General features: G+C 43.8%; 1 protein-coding gene across 1 annotated transcript in view; it reads right to left on the bottom strand.

Moving 5' to 3' along the window:
• Positions 1 to 16,651: 16,651 nt before the first annotated feature.
• PGBD5 (piggyBac transposable element derived 5) overlaps positions 16,652 to 25,020 on the bottom strand; it is a gene marked incomplete at both ends in the record, with an annotated part of 62,177 nt that continues 53,808 nt past the window's right edge. The window contains 3 exons of the mRNA XM_080342516.1: positions 16,652 to 16,847; positions 18,362 to 18,467; positions 23,837 to 24,034. Of these exons, the coding sequence (XP_080198642.1) occupies positions 16,652 to 16,847; positions 18,362 to 18,467; positions 23,837 to 24,034 (500 nt within the window). The remainder of the gene's footprint in view (positions 16,848 to 18,361; positions 18,468 to 23,836; positions 24,035 to 25,020) is intronic.

Here is a 25,020-nt window from a genome sequence, read left to right as displayed (position 1 = left end):
GGCGTCTTTAGGTCACTGGTGAGGTCCGGGCTTCCCTCATAGTAGGAACTACAAAAGATGATGAAACTGTTACTGGTATCCTGATGCCTATGTAGAAAAGATTTAAAAAAAAAAAAAAAAGTAAAGTAGAAGAGAAAGATGTGTGAATGTCCTTTCCAACCCAAATGATTCTATGATTCTACAGCAGAGACAGACAGCTGGTCTAAAGACGTGGCTTTGAGTCAGTGATCCTGAGGGGTGGTACATCTTCCTTGACTTAGAGCAAATCCAGCATAGTGAGGTAAATCAATGTTGCACCAGTAGGTGATGATAAAGGGGGGAGGTTTGGGATGAAAACAACAAAACACGTCCAGATGTCCCCAAGCAGTGCTTGCAGGCTACTGATCTGAACTGATACTCTCGAGGATCTTTCAGTTTGTGTAGGGCACATCCCCAAAATTGTTCATCTACCTGGGACCTCTGACCTGTTGTGGTTCCCGTTTTTCATAACAGGATTATGTGCTGGAATAGATCAAAGTATTTGCACACAGTATGCTGCTAAATCTTAAGAGGTGTGGGTAAAATGGAATAAAGGAGGCAGACGTAGCTCAACTACAAGGCAAGTGGCATAGAGTGGATGTCACGGGTCATTTTATTTCCCTATCAGCAAGGAGCAGGAATTGTCCTGTTCCATCTCATTTGAGCTAGAAAGGCCTGTTGACTGTACAAGAAGAGGTCAGATCATGAACAGTAAGGAGAATACAGACAGGGAGTTAAAACTTGGTTGTTCTTTACAGTGAATGAGAAGGCATAAAAAAGGATGTTTTCTGATACCAAGTTGATAACATAAGTACTTCACACTGTTGCAAATTACTTCAAGGATGTGAAAAGCCTTTCAGTGAAAAAAAGGGAGGTAAAACATGCACACACATAAAATATGCACCAGGAGATCAATTAAGTCAGACTGATGGGAGCTTGGTGGGGCAGGTGGAGGAAAGATTACTTGGTGTTGATCTTGTTCCTTGGATCTGTCCTTAGGCACTTGCTGTTGTCATAGTCTGGATGCTGGGTCAGCACACCCTTTGGCCCATGTTGGCTGACAGTTTCCAGCTGAGCCGCTCTGTGCAGCTCAAACCCAAGGCTGGACAAGCACAGGGATGCACGGAGTGTCTTGGAGAAGAGCAGGTGGGTGAGCAACAGAGCATTGCCAGGAATGGGCCAGGCAGCAGTGCCAGCTGAGAACACCCAGCAGTAATTACCGAGCAGCTGATATTTAATATGTTTGGTGGAGAATTCCATCTCCAGCTCTCATTTCAAATTACCTTTCTTTGCTACAGCTTACTGACCAAGCGGTCTCCTTAACTTCTTGCAGAAAATACAAAAGAGTTCTTGATTTATTTCGATACTACATTGGCAAACAGTTCTTAAATTTCAGACTTTCACCTAGAAAGATTAAACATAAAAAAAATGGGCCTAGGAAAGGTCAGGAAATTAATTTTCTTTTTTATTGTGAATAGCAGAAATCTAATGCCTTCAGGGATTAAATTCCATATGCCTACAGATATAAACCAGTAAGAATCAGCATTCTCAATAGCCTCTTAGGTAGAAGACAGCATCTTTGACATTCTGGTGTCTCTTTGCACAGTCCCTAAGGACAGACTTTGAGAGCTCCCACAGACTTCTGAAGAAAGCAAGTTTTTATGGGCCCCTGAAAACATGCCATGGAATTTTCCATTACCCTGGATGTGGTAATATTTGTGCTGCATCTGAATTTAGACCTTTATTAGCAGTGCTTGGAGAAAGGCTTATGTGAGTTTCTGAATGTCCTCACCTGGCACAAAGAGGGCCCTGGTTCAAGATGAGACACGCTGGGCTCCATCACTGGAGAAATGATGACAGAAAGGGGAAGCAGCCTTTGCAGCCTGGGGACTCCTGCACTGTGGGGTTGGCGGGAACCAGCCCCACTGGATTTTGTCAGTGCCAGTACTATACCATTGTTATCCATTTAATGTGGATAAAAATGATTTCTGGCAATGAAGGTGAAGGTGTGCCCAGCCTGTGTGGAGCTGAACTGAGCCTGCTGGGAACAGGCAATGCCCTTGAAGCAAGGACCATCGATCAGCTTTCTGGAAAGATGAAAAGAGAAGAGGAGAGAGGAGAGAAGCATTCACTTTAATGTTGAGAGGAAAAGGTGTATCTTATTTTGACCTGGTTAAATGAAAGGTCATTTCATGGGGGCATAAAGGGTGGGTCCAAATCCATGTGAGTTGAACACGACCTTTTAGCCTCCTTGCTCCACTCTGGTTTTGCCTGACTATTGGCACTGGAGGTGACGTTCACATCGGCCTCACTCCCTGAGTCTGCGAAGGCTGGAGCAAGAGTAGCCACAGATGTGTTTTAAGCATTTTGTCGATCTGCGGTTGCAATATGTGAAGAGCTCAGTGAGCGAGCTGACACGTTCTGTTTTGCCAAGGCCTGAATTTCAGGGCAGGGGCGGTTTCCACTCATGCCTCTTGCAGGAAAGATTGGGGGACTGTAGGTACAGAAAAGGCTGCCTGAGCATAAGGTATCCGCAGAGAAAACGCTTGTCTGTCTGCTTCTCTGTATGATAGGGTTATTTCTGTGTTCACCTATATGTACCAGTCCCTGCTGGTTTTTTGTCTGTGGGAAGGGGCTTTCCCTGTCCCCGCAGAGCAGCCCCTGCTTGCACAGCTTCTCTCCTGGGGGGCTCCAGCCGTCCCTCCCGCAGGCAGCTGCATTTGCTTTGACTGGATGCCCTGGAGCACAAGTTTCTGTAGGAAAGACAGAGATGGCAGCAAGACAAGTTTCCTGCTGGTTTCCCTGTTCCAGTTTCTTCCTTTTGGCAGAAGAGAGTTTGATTTTTTTTTTTTTCTTGTGATTATTATGGGCTGCCAAGAACAGCTCTTAAATTAGCCCTGAGGAGGTGGAAAGGTAGAGAAAGCTCGCTGCAGGAGTTTGGTCTGATGCATGTAATAAGCACAAGCTCTACCTGATTTGACTGATGAACCCTGTCATATGCACAGTCTTCTCCTTAGTTTGTTTTTGTTGTTTTAATTAATTTTTGGCAGCCACACCAAGCGCAAGTCCTCTGTCGTTTTCCAAATGCTGCTGCAAAGTTACAGCAAAGCTTTTTGGTCAGAGCTCCGCTTGGGATGCTCAGGGAACACCCCATGAAACTCAAGGCCTGTGTGAAGGTGTCAAAGGTCCAAAACATTCAATGACAGTTGACCCTTTACCACCCTTTCCTAAAACACTCCTGCTCTACCTTCTCCCCACTGCTTTGAGCAGCTTAGAGATCTACACATCTGCTGTTCTTGCCACTTCTTTGGGACATGACTCCAGGTAAGATGTTATGCTTTGTTTTCAGTGGGGGAAGATGACTTTGCAACCACCCATTTTTAAGCAAAACCGTCTTAAGGAGACAGAGCTGCTCATGCGTTCCTGGGTGCTTCAGCCTTTGTGTAAGGTCCCCAAGGACAGCAGCTACAGCAAAACTCATCCACAGCTGCGTTTCATTAACCACATGAGAAACTGGGTTAACCTACCTCAGGCATAAGAATCCTGCAGGCTGCTGCAAGGCTGTCACTGCCGGAGAGGCTCTGTCAGCTGGGAGAAGGCTCTGCTGTCCTGCAACAATTAACTTAACCATAAATAACTCCTTGTTATTCGAAAAGAAACAGTAGGAGGACATCTTTCTGTCTTCCTGTTCTAGTTTTCTCCCTTTTGGGTAGAGTCAAAGCGATTTGGTTATTTGCAGCATGAAAGGAGGTCTGGTGGGGACCAGGAACTGTAAAACTGAGGTGACAACAGGTAGGGCAAGCACATGGGGAGAAGGGTTGGTTCTGGCTGGTCTGGCATATCCTGGTGGTTAAACCTGATGCACAGGCATGAGGTTGGGTCCCCAGCTATGTAGCTGCAGGACAGGATTTCTAGCACTGCAATTTGAGCTGCAGCAGGGAGCTCCCTTGCAGCCCGGTTTTGTCAGGTACCTGGCGCCCCTGCTCAGAGGGTGCCCCGTCACCTCTCCTGCAGGCAGCTCTTCTGGGAGATGATGATGATCAAAGAAATGTTCATCCCAGCACCTTGCAAGCCGTTCATGGTCTGTGGTTTACAGCTGGTCTGCTGAACCACTCTGCCTCTATAGATGTTCCCATTTAAATTTGCTGGTGATGTTATTGGGCAAATCACAAGGAAATAAGTTGTTCATGGTGGCTCATGGGAACAAAAGGTCAGGAATCTCATTTGCTCATTGCAGGAGCAATAGAGCACTGTTGCTGGCACCCACTGAGTCCACTCGAGTGGCTACGCCTGCTCTGTGCACACTTGCCAGGGGAAGGCAGATATGTTTTATGCAATGTAAAAGCAGCTTCTAAAATCACTGTAGTGCACAATGCCTTGAAATTGGCTGCTGTTATCCCAGGCAAGAGAGTGCTGCTGAATAAAGATGATTTGTTTAAACAATCTAATGTCTATTTATTGCATGGGCCAAGACCCCTGTAAGGAATACAGATGTTGAGCAGCTGGTCTGAGTCCTACTAATGTTCCTTTCAAATATGTCAGAGCTTTTCTAGTCCCGGGTAACATACACCAAGCTCCTGGCAGCAGTAACGAATTTTCTTCATTAAAAGTGTTAATATCTCTACTATTTCAACAAGTTTATTAAACCTGACTTTGCAGTATTTAATAGCATTGATTGCTCAGACTGGCTTCAGACTGTGGGTCACCATGTCTCTTCAGTTTAGTAAACGTTTGACATTATCCAGTGTCTGAAAAGGCAGACTGTGGAACTCTGCAGTGGCACTTTCAAAATTGCTTTTCTGAACAGAGCATTCTACCTGCTCTATGTTAATCGTGGATTAGGAATGAAAAAGGTGATTATTTCAACACAAAAACGTTATGCTAATATTAAGCTAGTTGTTGGGTTGCCTCTCCCATCCTGCCCTGATTTCAGCTGGGCATGTTAATTTTCTTCCTAGTAGCTGTTTTGTTTTGGATTTAGAATGAGAATAATGTTGATAACATACTGATGTTTTGTTGTTGCTAAGCAGTCAGGGACTTCTCAGCTTTTCATGCCATGTCAGGTTCACAAGAAGCTGGGAGGGGACACAGCCAGTACAGCTGACCCCAACTGACCAGAGGATTATCCCATACCATACGATGTCATGCTCAGCATATATTTGAGGGGGAAGAAGGAGGAATGGGGCGGGAAGGGGGGGTGGGAGGTGGTGTGTATTCAAAGTGATGGCGTTTGTCTTCCCAAGTAACCATTACATGTTATGGAGCCCGGCTGTCCTGGAGATGGCTGAACACCTGCCTGCCCATGGGAAGTGGTGACTGAATCCCTTCTTTTGCTTTGCTTGCATACACGGCTTTTGCTTTATTTATTGAACTGTCTTTATCTCAGTCCATGAGTGTTTTTCACTCTTACTCTTCTGGTTCTCTTCCCCATTCCACTGTGGGGGCAGTGAGCGAGCAGCTGCGTGGCGCTTAGTTGCCGACTGGGGCTGAACCGTGACACATCCAATCTCAGAAGTAGCTCAGTACTAGGCAGTAGTGGGTTGTTTGGCACAGTAATGAAGAGGACTGAAAAAAGATGAATCAGAGTGACAATGGGAAGAGGAACAGCATGCACAAACTGGAGGAAAACTGACAGGTACAGAATGACATTTTCCTTTGCCAGTGTTGGATGGGGCTTTCTTCTGTAGCCGTGTGGAGATAGAGTTGTTTATGTTTGGAGACCAGTTTTTCTAGTCCAAATGTTCAAGAGATACATATGTACAGTAGTTCATATATTTGTCTTTATCTCCAACAGTTTCAATGTTAAAAGTCTTTGAGATACAGGTACACTAGTAGGCAATAAATTTTTCCAATTCTTGAGAGTGATTTGCAGTTTATTTTGGTGCGGCTGGCTGCAGATACTAATCTTATTTACAGCAAATTAATTGTATGTTTCTCCCTTCCCCTATTTTCCCCTCATGAATTTCCATTTTCGTAGATTATTATTTGGCATCGTTGTACCTCTCTGTGTTTGTTATATGGTTGTTTTTGGTGGTGGTGAGTTTGTTTGTTTTTTAAATTTGTGTCTGTCCAGAAGAAACTGAAGCGGTTTACTTTGCTGTTTCCCCAAAGGGTAGGAGACAATACTGTGATTTTAAATCCTGCCTTGTTGTTCTTGGGGAGGCCAAATCTGGCAGCAGGAATATCTAACCCTTCTTTTAAGGTTGCAATACAGCCCCGAGGTGTGGCGTTATGAAAAGAAGTGTATTTTGGCTTGTTGCACCTCAGCATGTTCATGCCACAGTTGGTACCAGCTGCCTCTGGGCCAGTGTGGAGCGATGGCTGCACTGCAGGAGGTTGGCCTGACTGATCCGGGGAGGTCATTCTCACCTAGGTTTGTGGATTGTGAATTCCCCATGAGCCTGATAACCTGCTTTGTTTCTGCTCTTGCTTTTTGGCTGAAGGAAGCGGGGGTTGCAGGTTCGCAGGCAAAACCTGTAACAGGAAACAAATTGTGAAAAAAAAGCTAACACTGGTAAAATACTTGAATCCCGTGCAGATGTTTCTGAGGAATCCCATCCAAGGCCTCCACTGAGGAACTGGGAACAGCAGAAGAGGCAGAGAGGTCTCCGGCTTCTCAATCCTTACAATCTTTTGGCTTCTTAAACCCTCGCTCCCAAAGACAACACTGGGGTTGGCTGTGATCTGACCCTTGCTGTGATCTTAAGGAAACTGGAGCACAGAGACGGTCTCTGAAGAGAGTTGAGGTGGCTTTGCTTTGCAGGGGTTTGGTGAGATGCCGTTCATTCCCATGTGTGAAGTGCTTTTTCAAGTCTTGGATGAAGACCTCTGATGCTTTGGCTTGGCGGTGGCTGGGGGTGTCCCCCTCTGCAGCGGCTGTGGCTCAGCATGCTTTTTGCTCTGCTCCTCTCTGGGGACGGAGGGGCAAGTGGAGCAGGATATTAGAAAACACCGTAAAATAGAATATTAAGTATGGCTTAATTAAGAATGACTACGTCGTTGGAATTATTAATTGCAAATTCTCCTGAGAATAGTTTTACAGGAGATTGAGTTACTGCAGGCCTTGCCCTGATCTGAATGGATGGCATTGTTTGAAGTGACAGTGCTGAGATTATGTATATATGTGTGTGTGTCTCTGAGTGTTAATGAGATCTTGAATTTCATATTTTCACAAATTAAATTCCTTGTTTTATTCGATTAGTGTGTTAAAGATGATTTGCATTGCTTCTCACAACTCTGATCGTGCTGATTACACACAGCGTTACCTCTGGTCACGGTACATCCAGGGAGCAAAGCGACGTGCTGCTGGGCTTGGTTTTCCAACCGTGACAGCGAGCTTGGAGAAATTCTCATTTGGATTGTGACACAGCTGAACTTCTCGACTGGCATGCAGCTCGTCTCGCTGCAGGGGCTTGTAATCATCCCTGTAGGTCCCTTCTGCCCCTGTGTGCCTGTGGAGCGATGCATGGAACCACCCGTGGCTGCAGGTGCTGTGTTTGGCTGTTCGCATCTCGGGGAGCCCTGACACCTGCTGGGGGGTGTTTGTGCCAGTCCATCCCCCCGATGATGTGCCTGCATGTTTCCAGCCTTGGCACTCGTTTGGGATGAGCCAGGCTCTGCTGTGTGCTGCAGGCAAGCAGCGTGGTTTGATCACTTCTTGGTTTTGGATGTGATGTCTCAAAGCAGACACCCGTGGGTTGCTCCCCAGCTACTCGGCAGTGACTGTTGTGGTGCAAAAAATACAAGGCAAAGGAGAAAAGGAGCCTGTTTCTTAGAGGAGCTGATTGTGTGATGGGTCTAGAAGACCAACACACTATGGTTGTTAATTCAGCTACCTATTTGTTGAAAAGATTTCTGAGAGCTTGGCTATGTTGAACATGCCGGAATATCCTGCTGTCCCCTGTTCCGCTACTAGCTAAGCAACTTAAGAAAAATACTCACCTCCAGAGATGGGGTCCATAGACACGTTAAATAGATCAAGGAGCACACTGCTGGTTGCTTCTCTGAGTTTTATTTTCCCTGAAAATCTAGATATTTATTTGGACAACTTAGATGCAAACTAGATTTCTTCCTGTGGAAAAAAAACAAGTTACTATGAAGAAATACCCTGAGCAACTTAGACACTCCAGATATCTGACAGACCGCAGCAAGAGGTCAGTGTTGAGCCACACTAGCAGGTACCCGGAGGATGCTCTGCAGCCACGGGGGCGTGAGAGACACAAGCCCAAGGTGTGGGGGGCATCTTTATTGTGGTCGTTGGCAAAGACCCCCCGTAGTCCCACTTATGTGTTCTCCTGCAAGGCTGCCTCCCATTCTGGATTAAGGTTTAAACCAGGTCGTAGTAACTTGTCGACTTGGAGCTATGACACAGTGGTTATTTGCAGTTGATGCGTGTCTGGTTTTGCCTGCAAATGCCACTGGTGCCGCATGGTTTTGGTGGGTACTGTTGACGGTACAAACCTTGCCAGGAAGAGTCGGAGCAGTACGGACAGAGGGCTGGCACCATTCAGCAGAGAGACTGCTGAGAACCAGGACAGCTGCCTCATCCTTGTGTCCCCCTCCCTGCCCTGAGGGGGCTGGGAAGCATCGCTTGTGGGTGTCAGGAGGTGGGCACCAGCCCCCTTTCCTAGGCCTGTGTGCAGACTATGTTCAAAGGCTTTTTAAACTCAGTTCCTTCTAAAGGAAATGCCCTTGTATTCAACAGCTGGATAAAGATGTCGGGCTTTTGCCTCTAAGGGTCTTGGAGTGAGAGCCTGTCATTTTATCTACCAGTATTTTCTCCATATCCTTTCACCTAGACACCCAGAGGGCAACTAAACATCTTTCCCACCTATTCCAGAAAAAAATGAGACAGAAAAGCAGCCGGCAATATATCTGACTGTATTTCAAAGTTGTTGATTGTAAACAAACTTTGTTGAAGAAAAAAAATCACATGACAAGATATCAGAGTGATACTATAAATCCATTTTGTTATTGTTGCCACACTTCACATTTTTGGAACTCAGAATTTAGCTCATGGTGTACAAAACTTGTAAAAATTTATTGCAAGCGTGCCTTTGTGTAAAACAAAAGTGGTGTCACAAAAGTAGTTCCCTGTCCCATGCAGAAACACAGTTGTGTATCTCTTAGCGTGGAGAGGTCACACACCTGCACTTTCTGAAAAACCTGCCTGTTACAAAATCGCTCTGAGAAGTTTTTCTTTTTAAAAAAAAAAAAAAAGGAAACAAAAGAAAGGCAATTGCAGTGTATGCTTTACCTCTGGAATTTCAACTTTCAACTGAAAACTTTAGAATGATAAAGAATATGGAACTTTGCAACAGAACTGCAGCCGCTATGTTGTGAGCACAGCCTGATGGAGTCGTCCTGAAAGCCCTCAGCCAGCTAAGGCCCGTCTGTGCACTTGGTACTGTCACTGTTTGATGGCATCTAAGTTGCACATATTGAAAATAAATGAAAAGTAAATGTAGAGGGGGAGATTCCTTTTCCAGCATCCCCGTTGTTCCCGTCTCTACTGTGGCATGTCCGTGCAGCGGTGCTCGGGCTCTGGGGCTGGCGGCTGCTGCTGAGGGACAGCACAAGGACAGGGCTGGAGCGGGGCCAGCCATGTGGGTGGCGCTGGGCTTGTGTTGCTAAAGTGGCTGTGCCGACTGGTTGTATCGAACATCAGCCTTTTGAACTCAAAGGCCACGGGGGATGGGAGTTACACATGCTGGAAGGATAAGAGTTGGTAGGGATCACCTGGCTCTTTTCCCTCTGCATCCCCAACCTCTGAACTTGCCTCTGCCTCCCCAAACCTGCTGTTCCCCTTGAAACTCCTCCTTGTATCAGACTGTGCTGATTAGCCTCACCCACATGGGATCAGACTGATCTCTAGCATTAATGTGAGTTTTGCTGTCTCTAACCTCACCCCAGACCATGGGGACACGTTATTTTTAATTTCAGCACTGAAATATCAGGCAAAGATTTGGCTTACAGCTAGAAGAAAAACCCGGGTTGCAAAAGTAAGTCCAAGAGACTTTGCAGTTTGTGTTCCATCAAATGAGCAACTCTGTTTCACGGAGAGGTGCAAATTGTTCAGAGGTCATGTTTTGCATGTGCCTTCACAAAGATTAATGCAAGAACAAGACCACAAAGTTACTTTGACACCAAGTGAGTTGGGGTTCTGTTCAGATGAACTTCGTGTACTGGGTTTTGCTGTTTGGTTTCTAGGCTTTTTTTAGTAAGTAGTGAAAATAGGACAAAATGCTCTGTTTGAAGTCCAGAGCACACTGTGAATACTTGACAGGTGAAAGCATTTGCCAGCTGCTTCACTTTAGAAACAGAGTTCCCATGGCTGGGAGCAAACTTGCATGGGCCTGGGGTCTTCCCTGCTAACACAACACTAGCTCTACTTTGAAGTCTGTCTGTTCAAGGAGCTTGGATCCCAAACTGCACTCATCCCCCTGCCCTCCGCTTTGTTTATCCAGTCAGGACCTGCACATTCTGGCCCTACAGGGTGGTGTTACCGTCCTTTCCCACTTCATCCAGGTCCCCCATGCATTCAAGGGCTGTTGCAGCTACATCAAATGAGCACTTCTGCAGAGTGAAGTTTTTAGGGATAAGATTTTTGCACTATATGTTGTGTGGACCACCTTGACATCTAATACAAGCAATTATTACTTCAGAAAAGTGATATAAAAGGAATTTACCACTTAAGGCCTTTATGTGATACCTAACAGCTGCTTACCACCATCAGAACGGAAGGGTTTAAAAAACAAACAAGAAAATCTACCCAAAAACTCCCTGACCATGTCAAAGGTTCCTCTTCGACAGTGATCCAGAGCTGAGGAATGTTACAGCCATTCTTATGGGAGCATTGGGGGTGGTGATGCTGATACCTGTTTTAGATCCATGTGAACATGATGGGCAGCACTAACGGGGCAAAGCAGGCAACACCTTCACAGTGATTGCAATTAGTACAGGCTTCAGAAACAACACCCTGTTTCATCTGAGATTTGCAAACTAGCAGAAAGAAGCAGCAAAGTAATAACTTAAAAGTAGACTGAAAGGCCAAGTCTGTGTTGTCACCTCTCCCAGACTGACCAAGAACCTGTGGGATGATATGGATGTGCTCTAAATGCATGGAATGAGGGAAGCAAAGGGAAGCACAGGGCTAGAAACTTCTCTAGGGCTCGATTCCTGAAGACACTTCTCTCAGAAGAAGAGACCCTTTTTGTACAAAGCACAGACATTCTCAACTGTTCCCAACTGTGAGATGATGATCAGGGAGTTCTCCAGTTCATAATTCTTCTGGAAACAAAGGTAGGTTTGGGAACAACTGTTACAAGAAGGAGTATATATCAAGGTGCACTGGTGATGGGCTTGCATTTGAGCAGACAGTGACATGATTTGTCTGTGCAAAATACCCTAGTTAATGACAGGCCAAATATATACATGTTTTGAGCTTAGAGTTCGTTGCCTTTGAGAAACATTGCTAACAGTCCTTTGCGCTTGAATGTGCTCAACCAGATTGAGATGAGCTCTTGTTTTACAAACAACTAATGTTACATCAGTCCTAGCAACAAGAAAGTGCCACGGCAAACTCCACAAGAGATGGATGGAAGACTTCAGATTCCACCTAAGCCTCAGTGAGTTTTCTCGAGTCAGTAATTATTTATCTCAATTTCACATTGACTACTGGACTATAGCAAAGCTTCAGACTCTGTTTATCTCCTCTAAGCTCCTCCAGGCATGTTGGGCTGCTGTTTTATCCAGTTTTCTCCTACCTTTGTGGCAACTTGGTTTTGACTCATAACAGCCTATATGGAGTAAGGAAACGGTGCTGACAAAATCTCACAGCTCTTACTTCAGGGTGGAATAATGCTGGGCATGCTTTCATTTCTAGCTTGGAAAAGTGCATTTGAACAAGTCACTGAAAATGCAGAACACAGACTTCATCAGCAGGAGTGCAAACTCCGCTTTACAGTTTTATCACTCCCTTACCCGTCCTGTGCCTCAGTGTCTGATAAGGGAAGGGGAAGCTTCTATTTGAGGAGCTAATGATGCCTCATGAGTGCTGAGGTTGTTAAAACACTTTGCAATCCTGTCATGGAAAGTAGCACAGATGCACAAAACTATCGGCACAGAACTATTAGCGCAGCATAATCTCCTACTGATCAGTAAAATCAGTTCTAGGACTATGGGACAATGACATGTAAGACTCACATATTGGAGGCTTCTTTCACTACTCACGAGCTCAAGACAAACTACTAAATAAATGTTTGAAAGGAAAAATGAAACCAACCTCTTCAGTCGATAAAATAAAAGAAAACACAGAAGTGTATCTGGAAGTAAAGAATGGGAATGCTGTTTTGAGAGTTGTTGTTTTTAATGTCAGTCTGGAAACAGCTAAATTAATGTTTCTCTAGGATCTGTCAAAAGAAAATGAACTTGTACCCATTAGGGACACTGAAACTTCTATAAATTTGGATTCTCAGACTACCTTGTAAATGTAGAACGGTTGGGTCTAGAGAATAGAAATGGAAAACTGAGATTTCTTTAAATTGTGCCCTAATGTGAGGTACAAAAATGGGCTGAAGTAAAAAGTGTCAGAGTTTCTGAAAGCCCTTGAAGCATTTTTCAACTGAGACAACAGCAGTGGCAACCATTTCCCAGTGGCTTCTAAGCTCTAGTGAGTGTTATATTACACACTGAGAAAAGAAATGCTTTTCAAGAATGGATCGTGGCACAACAGGCATTTCTTGAAAGAAGTACTGTGCATAGAAGATGGTCACTATGTCTTACTGATGGTCCGGTTCTTTGAAACAAGGTTTGCATACCATAAATAAGTAATTTTCAGTTTTCAGAAGTAGGTGTAAATGAAAGTTTAATTCAGCAGGAGAGAAAGGAGCTTTGCTGCTCCCTTGTCTACCTTAGCTTCAAACTTTTTTTTTTCTCCCCCTTGAAAAATGTAGAGCTATTCCTCTGTGACCTGGTTGGCATTTCCACTGCATTTTAGCTACTGCTGAGCTTTAAGATCTCTTACACGGATTGTCTCAAGGCTAAAAAAACCAAAATCCCCAAAACAACTCAAACTTGCTATCATTTCACAAGTCATTGCACAATTCACACACACACTGTAACTAGCATCCTTGCACTACTTTGAGACTAACTCCCCCCCACCCTCCCCTTTTTTTCCCTTTAACTAGGGAGAAGCTTTAATGTTGTGAGCCGGTGGGGAACGAGATCTGAGTACGGTTTGTGGTAAAGGAAATGTTCCAGAAACTGAGCTGCAATTAACAAATTTTGCCTTTTAGAAAAAAAGGTTCAGTTTCTTCCTTAATTACTTTGCCTTGTTTGTAGTAACATAAAGTGCAAGATACTTTTCAACAAGGAGAAATCGTAACTTTCCCCTATTCATTCCCAGTCAATAAATGGAGAAGATGAGGTGGAATAGTCATCTGTGGATATAGACTATGCTTTGGTGGCTTTCACTTGCTGGCTTTGAGAGCCAAATGTAGGCATTTTTGCACATATAAATATATATAAATATTTTTGCTTATTTATGGAATGTTTGTGTATGTTTAGGGCACCAGTTAAAAATGATGAGGGATGGTTAAGGCTAAGAAAATGAAATTCATTGCAAAGCTATAATTTTGTCTTCATTTTTTTTCCCCTTTAAAAAGGAGACTAAAACATCTTCCCTGTAATAGTCAGCCACTGTGTAATCCCCCGTCAACACCAATTCCAGGGAAAACTACTCAGGACCAAGTCCCTGAGGCAAAAAGCTAGGACCTCATGACTTCAGCTCAAGTAATCCATACAATTAACAGCATACATTAGTGGCAAATGAATCATTCCAGGAAAAAAAAGGCATTTTCTGTAAGGGACGGCCTAGATCTGAGCCTTTAAGCATGCGTAGTAATGTAGAAATTGACCAAGGGCTTCAGACATATCTGAAGGGGCTACAACAGAGGTGGAGAGTGCTGTGCTTGCTCCTCAGAAGCACCAAGTGGCTCTGAGGAGGCCTTGCAAACCTCCCCATCTCTGCTGGGGGCCTGTGCACCTTGCAAATGCTCTGACATTGCAAGGAAGCTGGGCTCCCAGCAGCTACTGTTCATTCTAACCGTTTCATCAGCAAAGTTCCAGCCAAACCTCCTTTCCTTACTGCCCCAGTTTTGAATACAATATAAATTTACAGGATACAATGAAATTGGAGCTACTCTTCCTGTTGCATATGCCAGCATAGGCTGGCATGGTCAGAAGCAGGGACCAACAAGAACACCATTTGCCTTTAGGTACCTCTGTGGAATTCCATTAAAAAAAAAAAAAAAAAGGAAACTGTGGGCTTATATTGCTGAAAACTAGTTCCTCTCCCCCTTTGAATACTTACTTACACAACTGACAAGAACAAACTACCACCCACAGCCTGAAGAGGGCTCGTCTCCATTCTCTGCAGGGCCAAGAAGTTTTGAACTCATTGTTGGGCTCCCATGGAGCTCAGCATTGCCAAAGACTAGAGTGGTACAGACCCTCTCCTCCCTTTTGAGGCTAGGAGGCCCCACTGCACAAGGCTTTGTCCTTTCTCCCATGGTTCCTTGGTGGAGATCTTGTGGACTAAGAAGGGAAAAGGGGTGGTTAGGAAACCTATAGGCAGAGCAGGGCATGTGGGATGGTCTCCAGGCTTTACTGGGAGCAGAACCACCATGGAGTTGGCCACTTTACTCTCCTGAAATCAGGTGAGCTCTGCCTCTAAGTCTACTCCAAAAAAAAAAAGACTTGGAGGAAACAGATGTCAGTGCAAGGAAGCTCTTTGGGCTAGTCAGTAATTTACTAACCTCTGCTAGATTCTTCCTCTGTTATGATTTACATGCTCTACATTTGCACATCACACCACAATGAAATTTGGGGAATTCTCAAATTCACATTGGTTACCCTCTATTGTCTCTCACCAGATAGATATATGTAACTGGTGAGGTTTACACCGATAAGGAAACCCATCACTCACTCTCCTTCGTCTTGAATCAACTCAAGTCATTCTTTGGTAAAACTTCTCAGACTCAGGGACAGACCTAAAACCAGTTGGTCCTCTAAGCAACATTGTTTCTGCCCTGTAAGTTAATGTCATTCTGTTTGTGTCCATCACTTCTAACCTTTAGAATACAGAGTTTTTTGCTTATTGAGTTGTGGAGTGAAATCAATACGGTGTAGAGGGCAGGGCAGTATTTCATCTCAGTATCATTTCTCCTGTTTCAATCACATATTTCTGTCAGCCCTGTTTTCCAAAGCTTCAGCTGCCTTCAGATTCCATCAGCACCAAAGTGTGGTGTTTCAGTCACTGGCACCAGCTCATGATGGTGCTCGCCCTCTACAGTGTTACTCAGAACAGGGGAAGTCTTTGGGCCTGCTCTGGTTTAGTGAGGTTTTAAGGTCTGGTTTTAATTGGACTTATTTTGTAAAACACAACGCTATGCTATTTTGCTAAACATGTAAACTGCTTAATTACAACTACTGTGACAAGCCCTGAATTCTAACAAGAAGAATTCCTACAGGACATCCTGCAGTGATAATGGGAAACACACTGCTATTAGTGACTTATTTTTCCTGCCAACTGTGTGTCAAATGAAGTTCTAAAACGGACAAAAAAAGTCTTGACAGTTACAAATAAAAAGAAATAAATTGTGATTCCTAAACACTTAACAGTCCATTACATCAGATTTTTAAGCAACATTTAAGATAGTTGAAATCAAGAAAAAAATATAATTGTTATACTTTGATTTCTCACCTACACACTAACCGTGGCAGTTAAGTTATGAGGCAGTATTACTGACTGGTTTACTCACTGTTAACACAGTATTACTCACTGTTTGTTTGTGTATAAAACATTTCATCCTGGTTAAAAAAGAAAATCAATGTAATGCATTTCCATTTTAAATTTACTACTGTATTTGGTTTCTCCTAATTTTGCTGCGTTCTAACCGGGATCAAATTGCCTTACATTACACTAATAAAAACAAAGGAAAAAAAAAAAAAGAAGACAGAAATAAAAAGTCATAACTGGTCCTCAGTTCCTGGCTGCCTGCCTGGGAAGGTTTTATTTGTCAATACGCTTGCTTCAGTGTTGGTGTATCTGAACTGCTTCGTTTCGCACACTGGGAGGGAGGACGGACAGCAGCGATGCTGGACAGGGCAGCAGCCTCTCTCAACCACAGCCCATAGTGCAGACTTACAGTGCTTGTCCCAGAATTAAATAACTCCAAGCAAGGTATAGAGTTTTCTGTAATGCCCGCCTAGGACTGCTGAGCTATGACATACATGGCACGCTCTTAGCCCAAGAGGAACGTTACAAGATGACCCTCTTCAACAAATAGTATTGAGATGACGACTAATTTAAGACTGTTTCTGGTGTACAGATTTCCACAGGGCATTCACGTATGCAGTTTTGTGTCAGCTTTTCCAGTGGCACTTTCTGCAGGACATGTTTACATCCAGTTGCTACCAGGAACAAAGTTCCCACCTCTCTAGTAGCATCACTTGGCATTCTTGGATAAGGACAGCATTGGTGGTGTCACAAGTTCCTTGCTTTGCCGTTCCACGTGTGGTATCTTCTTCTGCTTACCCTCCACCCCCTGCCTAAGCCACCAAGAACAATGCATCAATGGGAGGGTGAGGTGTCTTCCAAGCCCAGAAGCTCCTTTACAAGTCTTTCGCCAAACTGTGCACGGCTGTACCTCGTCACATGGTAGGCCTCCGACATTTTGTAGAGGATGTAGGCATTGTTAATAGCGATGCTGATGGCAAACCAGAATACTTGTTGCCAGGTCTTGTTTGGTTTGTGAGAAATGAAATACCTAAAAAGACAAGAGACAAGGGGAAGGAAAAGCACTGTTCAGCCAAACCTTGCAGGTGGGATGCAAGAAATAACCCCAGGCAAAGATCCTCCAGTCCCAAAAGGAAAGCAGGCCCAGGACTTAATACCTAGCACAACTATCATCTTAAGAACTTTTGTATGATGTATTTTACAATCATTTACAGTTCAATTGCACAATTTTGGAAATTTCTAGTAGTGTCTAAAAGAACAGATTCATTTGCTTTCAGAAGCAAAACCTCAGCAGCACTCTCATCTCTGCACCACCCCATGTAAATAAGAGTACCAATACAGACCCTTCGAGCTTATCAGGGACAAACATCTACCTGATGGGAGCTGTGGGTCTGAATCCCTTCAATTTGTAACTAAAAAAAAAAAAAAGCCCCAGGCACATTATGTTACAGTTTAGGGAAGATTCATGGTACTTCCACTCTTGCTTATCTCTACTGCGACCGAAGAATGATTTCTGCTGCTGTCAACAGCAGGTGGGAGGATGTGGGGGTAGAGCCAGAGCATGCAGTGCTGGTATGTGAAGCACCTCTCCACAATGCAGAACTAGAAAGGACTGACATCCTTATATTTAGGTTCTGAATAATTCTAGGATTGCCAGAATATTCGTTCTTTGGTCATGAGATTTCCCTCTTTCCTACTTTCATTTTTAGTAACCATTTAAATCTGCTACCTCACCTCTTTTTCATATTGATTTCCTCAGATCAGATCCCAACATCAGTCTCCAGCAACTACCTCATCTCTTTTACTGAATTCTTGCTGCCTTGCCCAGAACTGGCCTGGAAAATCCTTGCTGCCTTTCTCTCGACTTAATTTTGTAGTTCTTGAAATCATCTGCACCTCCTTGCTATTCCAAAAGCCAAGCTTCACCACTGCTATTCTTACTCATTTCTGTTTCTCCCTGCTACATTGAGAGCTAACACCGAGGACTCCCACTGGAATTCAGGAGTGAAAAGATCTACATTTTGCTGTCCCCAGTCATCTAGATCTGCTTTACATCCATGACTGAATGCCTTTTTCTTCTGGCTCCAGGTGACACAAGTATCACCAGACAGACCTAAACACTATGTGCTGATAGGGGTGGAGAGCTGAGGCAGCCTGAAAGACTTGTGGGGCTGGCAGACCCTTGTTAAATTCTCTATTTAGCCTTCAATTTGATGTGAACAAGAACATCAGCCTGCTGGATCACCGTCCCAACACTTCTTACAAGTCATTTAGAAGACGCTAAGAACACACATCTTAATTTTTTTTTTTAATTGGGTAGGATGGGTGGATGGGTAGATAGGGCCAAAACAACACCAGCAATGCAGCTCTTGCCCTTTTGCAGAGCCAGCTGCCGACCTTTACTGAAACAGGAGTTTTGTCAGATATTAATTCCATAAAAGCAGAACTGGGCCCTCAGCTGCAGCTCAACACAGAGAACGCAAACATTGCAGCAACAGAGGAGGAGTGAAAGAAATAAACACATGCACACACATTCTTACTTACTTGCTGTATTTGTCATCGTATTTGCAGATATAGCTAAGGTGAGCAGCAAAGGCTTCAACTGCCAACGGGCATGGAATTTCTCCACTTTTTCTCTTAATTATAACTCCTGCATCAATTACAAACATAACAGTTTTAAATCCACTTCATAGGTCTAGTAATTAAAAGATATGGTTTCTAGATACAGGTTATTAAAAAATAAACCTTATTGACAGTTTCTGCCCTAAAACTGGGAAGTTATCTGCAACAGAGATGCTAATTTAAGTTGTGGGTTTTTTTTTCATTGGTAGCACACTGAGCAAGTGGAAGAGGAAGAAGAGTTATAGTTTTTCAGTTGGAAATGAAAAGGTATTAGACACAAATACTTTTATCATATGTTCAGAAAAAAACACACATTGCCAGAGTTCCACAGTAGGCCCCATTCCAAAATGGTATTAGCCTCTCTATTGGTTCTCAATGAATTGTGGTCACCTCTAGAGCTGTGACTTGCTATTTTATGCTTTGAGTTCTGAAGGTCCCAAATGAGTCTTTTCCTTTCCTCATGTCCACCCACGAGGCCCAAGAGCAACAGCACCTCCACTCCACCAGGTGCTAACTGACAAAGAAAGAAAACACAAGAAGAAGGCGCCAGCCTGCTAAACTCAGTCATAACAGAGGTGATGCAGGTAGGTGAGCTGAAGTTGCCACAACCACAGTGTCTCTGGAATGAGAAGCTGCCTGACCCGCTGCTGTGGGGAGCCAGAGCTCAGATGTACACATAGGTTGCTCAGTGGAGCTGAGCACACATTTGTCTGCCTGGGAGCAACGTTCCCTGCCCTGCCTGCTCAGCTGGATAGACCATTCAGCTCATCATAGGGGATGATTATCCTGCCTACTGCAGAAACCTGTGGTAAGGCAGCAAGTCCTCTGCAGCCACCTACCAACCATTCTATGCATATACAAAGATGTTACTCCAAGAACGGGCCCCATTTCTTCACATGGTGCATCTTTGATCTGGCTTCTCCAACACTACAGCAGTAGTTATGAGTACAACACTCTCCCAAGAAACGCCCCTAGCTCTTCTTGGATTTATTCCTCCTCTCCTCTGCGTCTTCCCCATCCGGAGGAAGCTGCTTGTAGAAGAGAAGGATAAGTAAAACAAACTTGTAGTACTTTATTGAGGAGTCTGTTCCCTAACTTTTGACTTTATGTCCCCACAGGGTTTGATGGTCAGCTCTCCAGGGTGTGAACCGTCTCTTGCTCCATGTCTAGGTCACACTGCCTAGTGAGAATCCCTGCTCTCTCCCAGGCACAACACTATTTTTCTCCAGGTGCAGAAAAGCACAGCTTGGTTGCACCTTTCCTCAGCATTGCTTCAGTACAGGTACGATTCTGAGCTTTCTCATTTCTCAAGCCTTCAAACTCTCACTGCCTTCCTTCTGACAACTCTTTTACAATCATCCCTAAAATGCTCCTCACGTTACGACTACAGACTTCACCATTTCATTCCCTCAGCTGGAAGTCTCATTCCATCCATTATCTCTGTCAAGTCCCCTGTGCTGTCCTAGCTGGCAGGCTCTATTTTGAAGCAAGAGTTACGACACATACTAAATGTCATGTTACAGCTGACCCATGCAGCAATTTACTTGGGGCCTTTAAAGTCTAATTTTTCAAGAGTTCAAAATGATACCACCTTTAAATTGTTCAAAACATTCTCTTTTACCTTTGTCTCCCCAAGCTGGGTGTAAATGTAGCCCAAAGGGAGGGGAAAAATCCCCAATCAAATAAATAAATGCTTCATTACCTTCACATACTTACTATAGAGCTTTTTTGATCCTTTTAATGAGTCCTACAAAAATCTGGCTAGCATGAGGTAAAGAGGGCTGATATACCACCAGCCTGCTGCATCAGTGCTGCAAAATCACTTGTTATCCCACCTGGCCAGGTCAGGAAAGGATAAGTATGTTCCTGATGCATGTTTTACAGAAAAAAAAAAAAATCCCCTTCTTTCTCCTCTTGCTCTCCTCTCTTTCTTTCCCTTCTCCTCCTTTGGAGGATTTATATTTCCTTTGCAATTTGCTTTGTATTCACAAGCCTTAAAAAAAAAATGCATTGCAGTGGCAGCTATGTGGGTACCATATACTCCCTCTCACTTTCTATTATATTCCACGTAACATTCCTCTGTTTTGAGACTATAAATAGCTTTATACGCACATTATTTTTATAGCCTTTACCAGGCTTGTTTCGTGGCCATAGGCCACCTCTCCAGGGAAGGAAACTGCCAGAGCCATGTGGTTCCCAGCCGAGGTCTCTGCGGCAAGTTGTCCCCAGCCAGCTGACTCACCGGCACAGCCCGGGAGCTCCTTCCCCTCCCGGTCCTCCCCCAGCATCCCCGTGTTCCCTCCCTGGCACCGCTCCACCTTGGCAAGCACTGAAATTTCATAACACAACAGAGGAAGCGCTGCATGTCCCAAGTGCTACTTGGCTTTTTATTAGGACATAGAACTGCAGACAGTCAGCATTGTAACAAGGTCTAATGTTCAAGGTCTTCCCATCAGAGTCCACTGGCCCCATCTCCACTCTCACCACACTTGGACACAACCACCTGAACGTAGTTGCACAAAGGACACGTGGAAATCTAATGTTAAAACCCTAAGCTTCCCCATTCTGAAGCGTATTTTCTAACATTATGTTTCTTTTCCCAGATTTTTCAGTTCTGGCCAAATCTCACAAAGTGTTTTTTTCAGGAAACCAGATAGTCACAGACACTCCTCACTCCAGCTCCTCCTGGGCTAAGAACCACACAGGGACTTATACAACTGCTTCATACAATTGCGATGTCTCTACAACATCCCCCATCTTCTCACAAGTCACTTGTAAGATGCCAACATGCCATTTGCAGCTCTTTAATCCTTGTGTATGTGGCCCAAGATTTGTTTTCCATCCTTAGCTATTGTCTTTTTAGCTTTTAAGTAGAGCTGGTTGGTGAAGAGCAGCTGTGAAAGCTCTTCTCAGAAAGAAGCTACTTAAAAAGATCTTGGGTTAAACAAGTTTTTGCTCAAGATGTCATTCTGGTCATCCTGCTGTGCAGCAAGTGAGGTCACTACTTGCTCCATATGGAAAGTAGAAAATATTGTAGTTATTTCTAGAACACAGTAATGGAGATAACGGGAAAGTGGGCACCAGATCTGGAGTGGAAAACAAAAATGCAGCCTTGTCCCACTGAACAGGAGGTTTGGGCCAGTACATATATCAACCGCTTTAGAATAAGCGTCACTTTTTAATCTCTGGGGGGGTCTCAATCTCTTTTGACTTCTCAGTTCTTTTGTAATACAGGCACAAGGAAAAATGAAACTCATGTGAAAGCTTAAGGGAAATTAAGAACCCCACCGAATTTTTTTCCAGGCAGAAACTTCATACTTGATAGAAGAGTAAGCAGGACATTTTTGCAAGACTAAAGGAACAAGATTCATCCTTTAGCATGTGAGTTGATGTATTATGACACATTGGTTCAAAACATCCATAATAAATAACCTGCTGCATCTAAGAATAGTATTCATAGATCAGCTCTGACAAGTGTACTGCCCTCCTGGTGCCTCTGCCTTGGGTGGGATTTGCTTTCCGAGTACAGGCAAGATTTACCTTCTCAACTTTCCTTTAAATTGCAACAAACAACTCATTATTAGTTACATCCACCCCTTTTCTCATCCTAAATTTTATTTTGACCATCTCTTACCTTTTGTTTTCAAGGTTTTATCTTCATGGCCTCCTCCACTCCCATCAACGTTTATGCTCAACCAAGTGCAAACACCCACCAGGCATTGTCTGGCAATCCCACTGGTGCACGTCTCTGTCCAACTACCCTTGTGTGGGTTTTATTCTGCTTCATCCCTGCCTCCTCTCCTGTCTAACATGTGCTCTGCAGGTCTGTGCTACAGGCTTGCCTCAAGGAGCACAGATTCCTCCTCTTCATCCTACTTTTCTCTACTTATATGCCTTAAAGAAAATTTTAGTGGTCAAGCTTCAAGTTGGTTTAAACTAGCATTGCTGCACTGACTTCAGAGATGCCAAATTAGAGGCAGGCAATCTGGTCTCCCGACTTCCAGCTGAGTCTCCATCTGTTCCCAGCTCTCCGCTAGAGACTCTCTTTCCCCAGCACCACTCTTCTAAAAGCCAGCCTCTTGTTTTCTGCTCCAATTCACCGTGAACCATGTCGACTGTCCCAGCAAGCATTTGGTGAGCAATGTGTTGGGCATGTCTTGCCTCACACCATGCACAGGTCCTGATCGTTGGACCTTCAACTGCCTCATACATGCAACCTACAATCCTATCTATGCCAAGACGGGCCCAAGGTCACTCACAAGCACAACAGCTCACACCTTTGTGTGCTGCTTGTAAAGGACACTGCCAATGCAGAGTCTGCTTTTGGCCCCTGTTTTAAAGGAGCAGTTAACACTTACAGAAACAAAGTATTTTTCTAGTGGTATTTCCCTCACAGATATATTTTCAGCATTGGCGCTCAGACACTGGTCTGTTGGTGTCACCAAGTCCTTGCTCTGCTATGGTGCCTGGTTCCTAGAAAACAGTCACGATTTGCTTCTGGCAAGGCACTGAGTAACACACTCAGTCAACTTCTCAGCTCATCATACAGTAAATCAAGGCCTCAACTTAGCCTCTGTAGCCTGTACACACATGAGAGTCACTCAGGACTCAGACCATGAGTGTAAAATACACCTTTGAATTGGTGTCTTTACATGTAAAAGTTTAGGTTATTCTTGTTTGTATCAGGTAGTTATCCATAATTCTGAATAATAAAACTGAAGAGAAACTGAAGCAACACTTTCACTGGAAGATGAGTTTCAAAGAGCTAACTAATCATATTGCATCTTACAGAAGTTTCCAACCATTCTTAAAAACATCTGTGTACTTTCAAAAGTAAAAGATTTCAGTATCAAGAGCTCTCTGCAATTATTTGAACTATCCATGTTATCTGTTTTCGTTTCTTTTCATCAACTGCTAAAATCAATTTAACATAAAACAGGAAGCCTTAATCATATTTATTTCTGGCAAAAAGACGTTTGTGATGAAGTTTTTACTGGATAAGATAAATTAATTGTAGGATCTGCTCAGAGTTCCAAGTACATCATGATGCTTATTAATTTTTCTGTAGCAGCAATGCTACAAGATGCTTTGCAAGACTAGCAACCCTCTTCCCTTCTCTGACCATCAGCGAAGACATAATCTTTATATCTGAAAGGATACTGCCTCTGCCAGCTCAGGCAAAGGAGGCTGCATTAGAATTAGACTTTTAACCTTTGTATGAGAAAAAATAATAGCTGTAGGAAGACACAAAAGGGAAGTCATCACTGCTGCTACTGTTTAATTAGGATATTATGATCAAGCTTTTTGTTCAGGCTTATTATCAAACTCAGTGACTCATCTTGCCTTGTCATAGAAAACATGTGGACATCCCAGATGAGCAGTAGGAATATTGCTTACCCTGTCGAACCGGCGAATAGGCGTTGGTCAGAAAACGAAAGTGCCCTTTATTGTACCAGCAGATCAAGGACATGTTTCCCTTCATTCTTATTCTGTACTGTCCTCTGGACTGAGGACTTTCAGGGTTGTTCAGCATGGATGGAGGTAGGCCTGTGCAGTCACTCTTCCTGGCACTCAGCAGACCACAGCAGTAGATCTCTGCATGTGAACAAAAACATTCCGTATCAGCAAGCCATTGCTTGGACCCAGAAAGCAAGAACAGTGGAGCACGTCTGAATGACCTGTCTAGAGAAAGAGCTTGTCCTACAACTTTCTAGCCCAACAGATATGTTCACCAACTGGCCTTCTCCTGCAACACCAAAGATTTGTGTCCTACATTAATGCCTCTGGAAACTGAGACAAGTGCAGAAAGCCTCCTCTCTTGATGAAATGTATTGACACCTCCTGCACAGTCATGATTAAATGACAAGGAGAAGAATTCAGGGTATCTTCCTAGCAATAACATCTATAATCTGTATAATAGTCTTCACAACATATTTAAAATTGGACTGAAAAAAAGCAGTGACATGCATTATGGAACAAATCAGAATTTATGATCCAGGCAAGTCTTTGACGTTTAACTAAGAGAATGAATTGTGGAGAGGGCAAAGAGGTAGGGAAAGCTATAGCAATTTAGGTGTTAACTGAAATAAATTCTCCTACATCACTCCAATGATACTTTTAATCACGATATAAATAGCTGACAAACTCTGGTTTAATCTGACTCACTGTGTTGCCCGGTTCCTGATCTTCAGCTCACTACTCCTTGCAACTGCATCATCTGATTTGTTAAGGAAATGCTGCTTAAGCAATTCAGAACCACTGAAACCACTGGTTGATTTAAAAAATGCATATGCCAAAACGGCTAAGAAAATGGAAATACAAGTTCAATTAAAACAGATTTTAGGGAAAGGAGACAAACCAAATAGTGCCGTAGTTGAGCAAGCACTGACCTTGTCCTGCACAGACATCTGAGGCTACACAGGTGGCACATTCTGCTGCTCACAGCTTCTTGGCCTTTCATATGTGAGAGAGACAATGAATAAAATCTAACACCCTAAAACATGACTCAGTGCAGCCAGGTGGGCACAAACCTTGGTTCATAAAGTGCCTGGCATGCTGAGCACCCCTTCAACAGCTCACAG

The sequence above is a fragment of the Nesoenas mayeri genome, assembly GCF_963082525.1.
Source record: "Nesoenas mayeri genome assembly, chromosome: 3".
In the NCBI taxonomy this organism is placed as follows: domain Eukaryota; kingdom Metazoa; phylum Chordata; class Aves; order Columbiformes; family Columbidae; genus Nesoenas; species Nesoenas mayeri.
The sequence above is the reverse complement of the archived record's forward strand: the minus strand, read 5'-3'. Positions and strand labels throughout refer to the sequence as shown.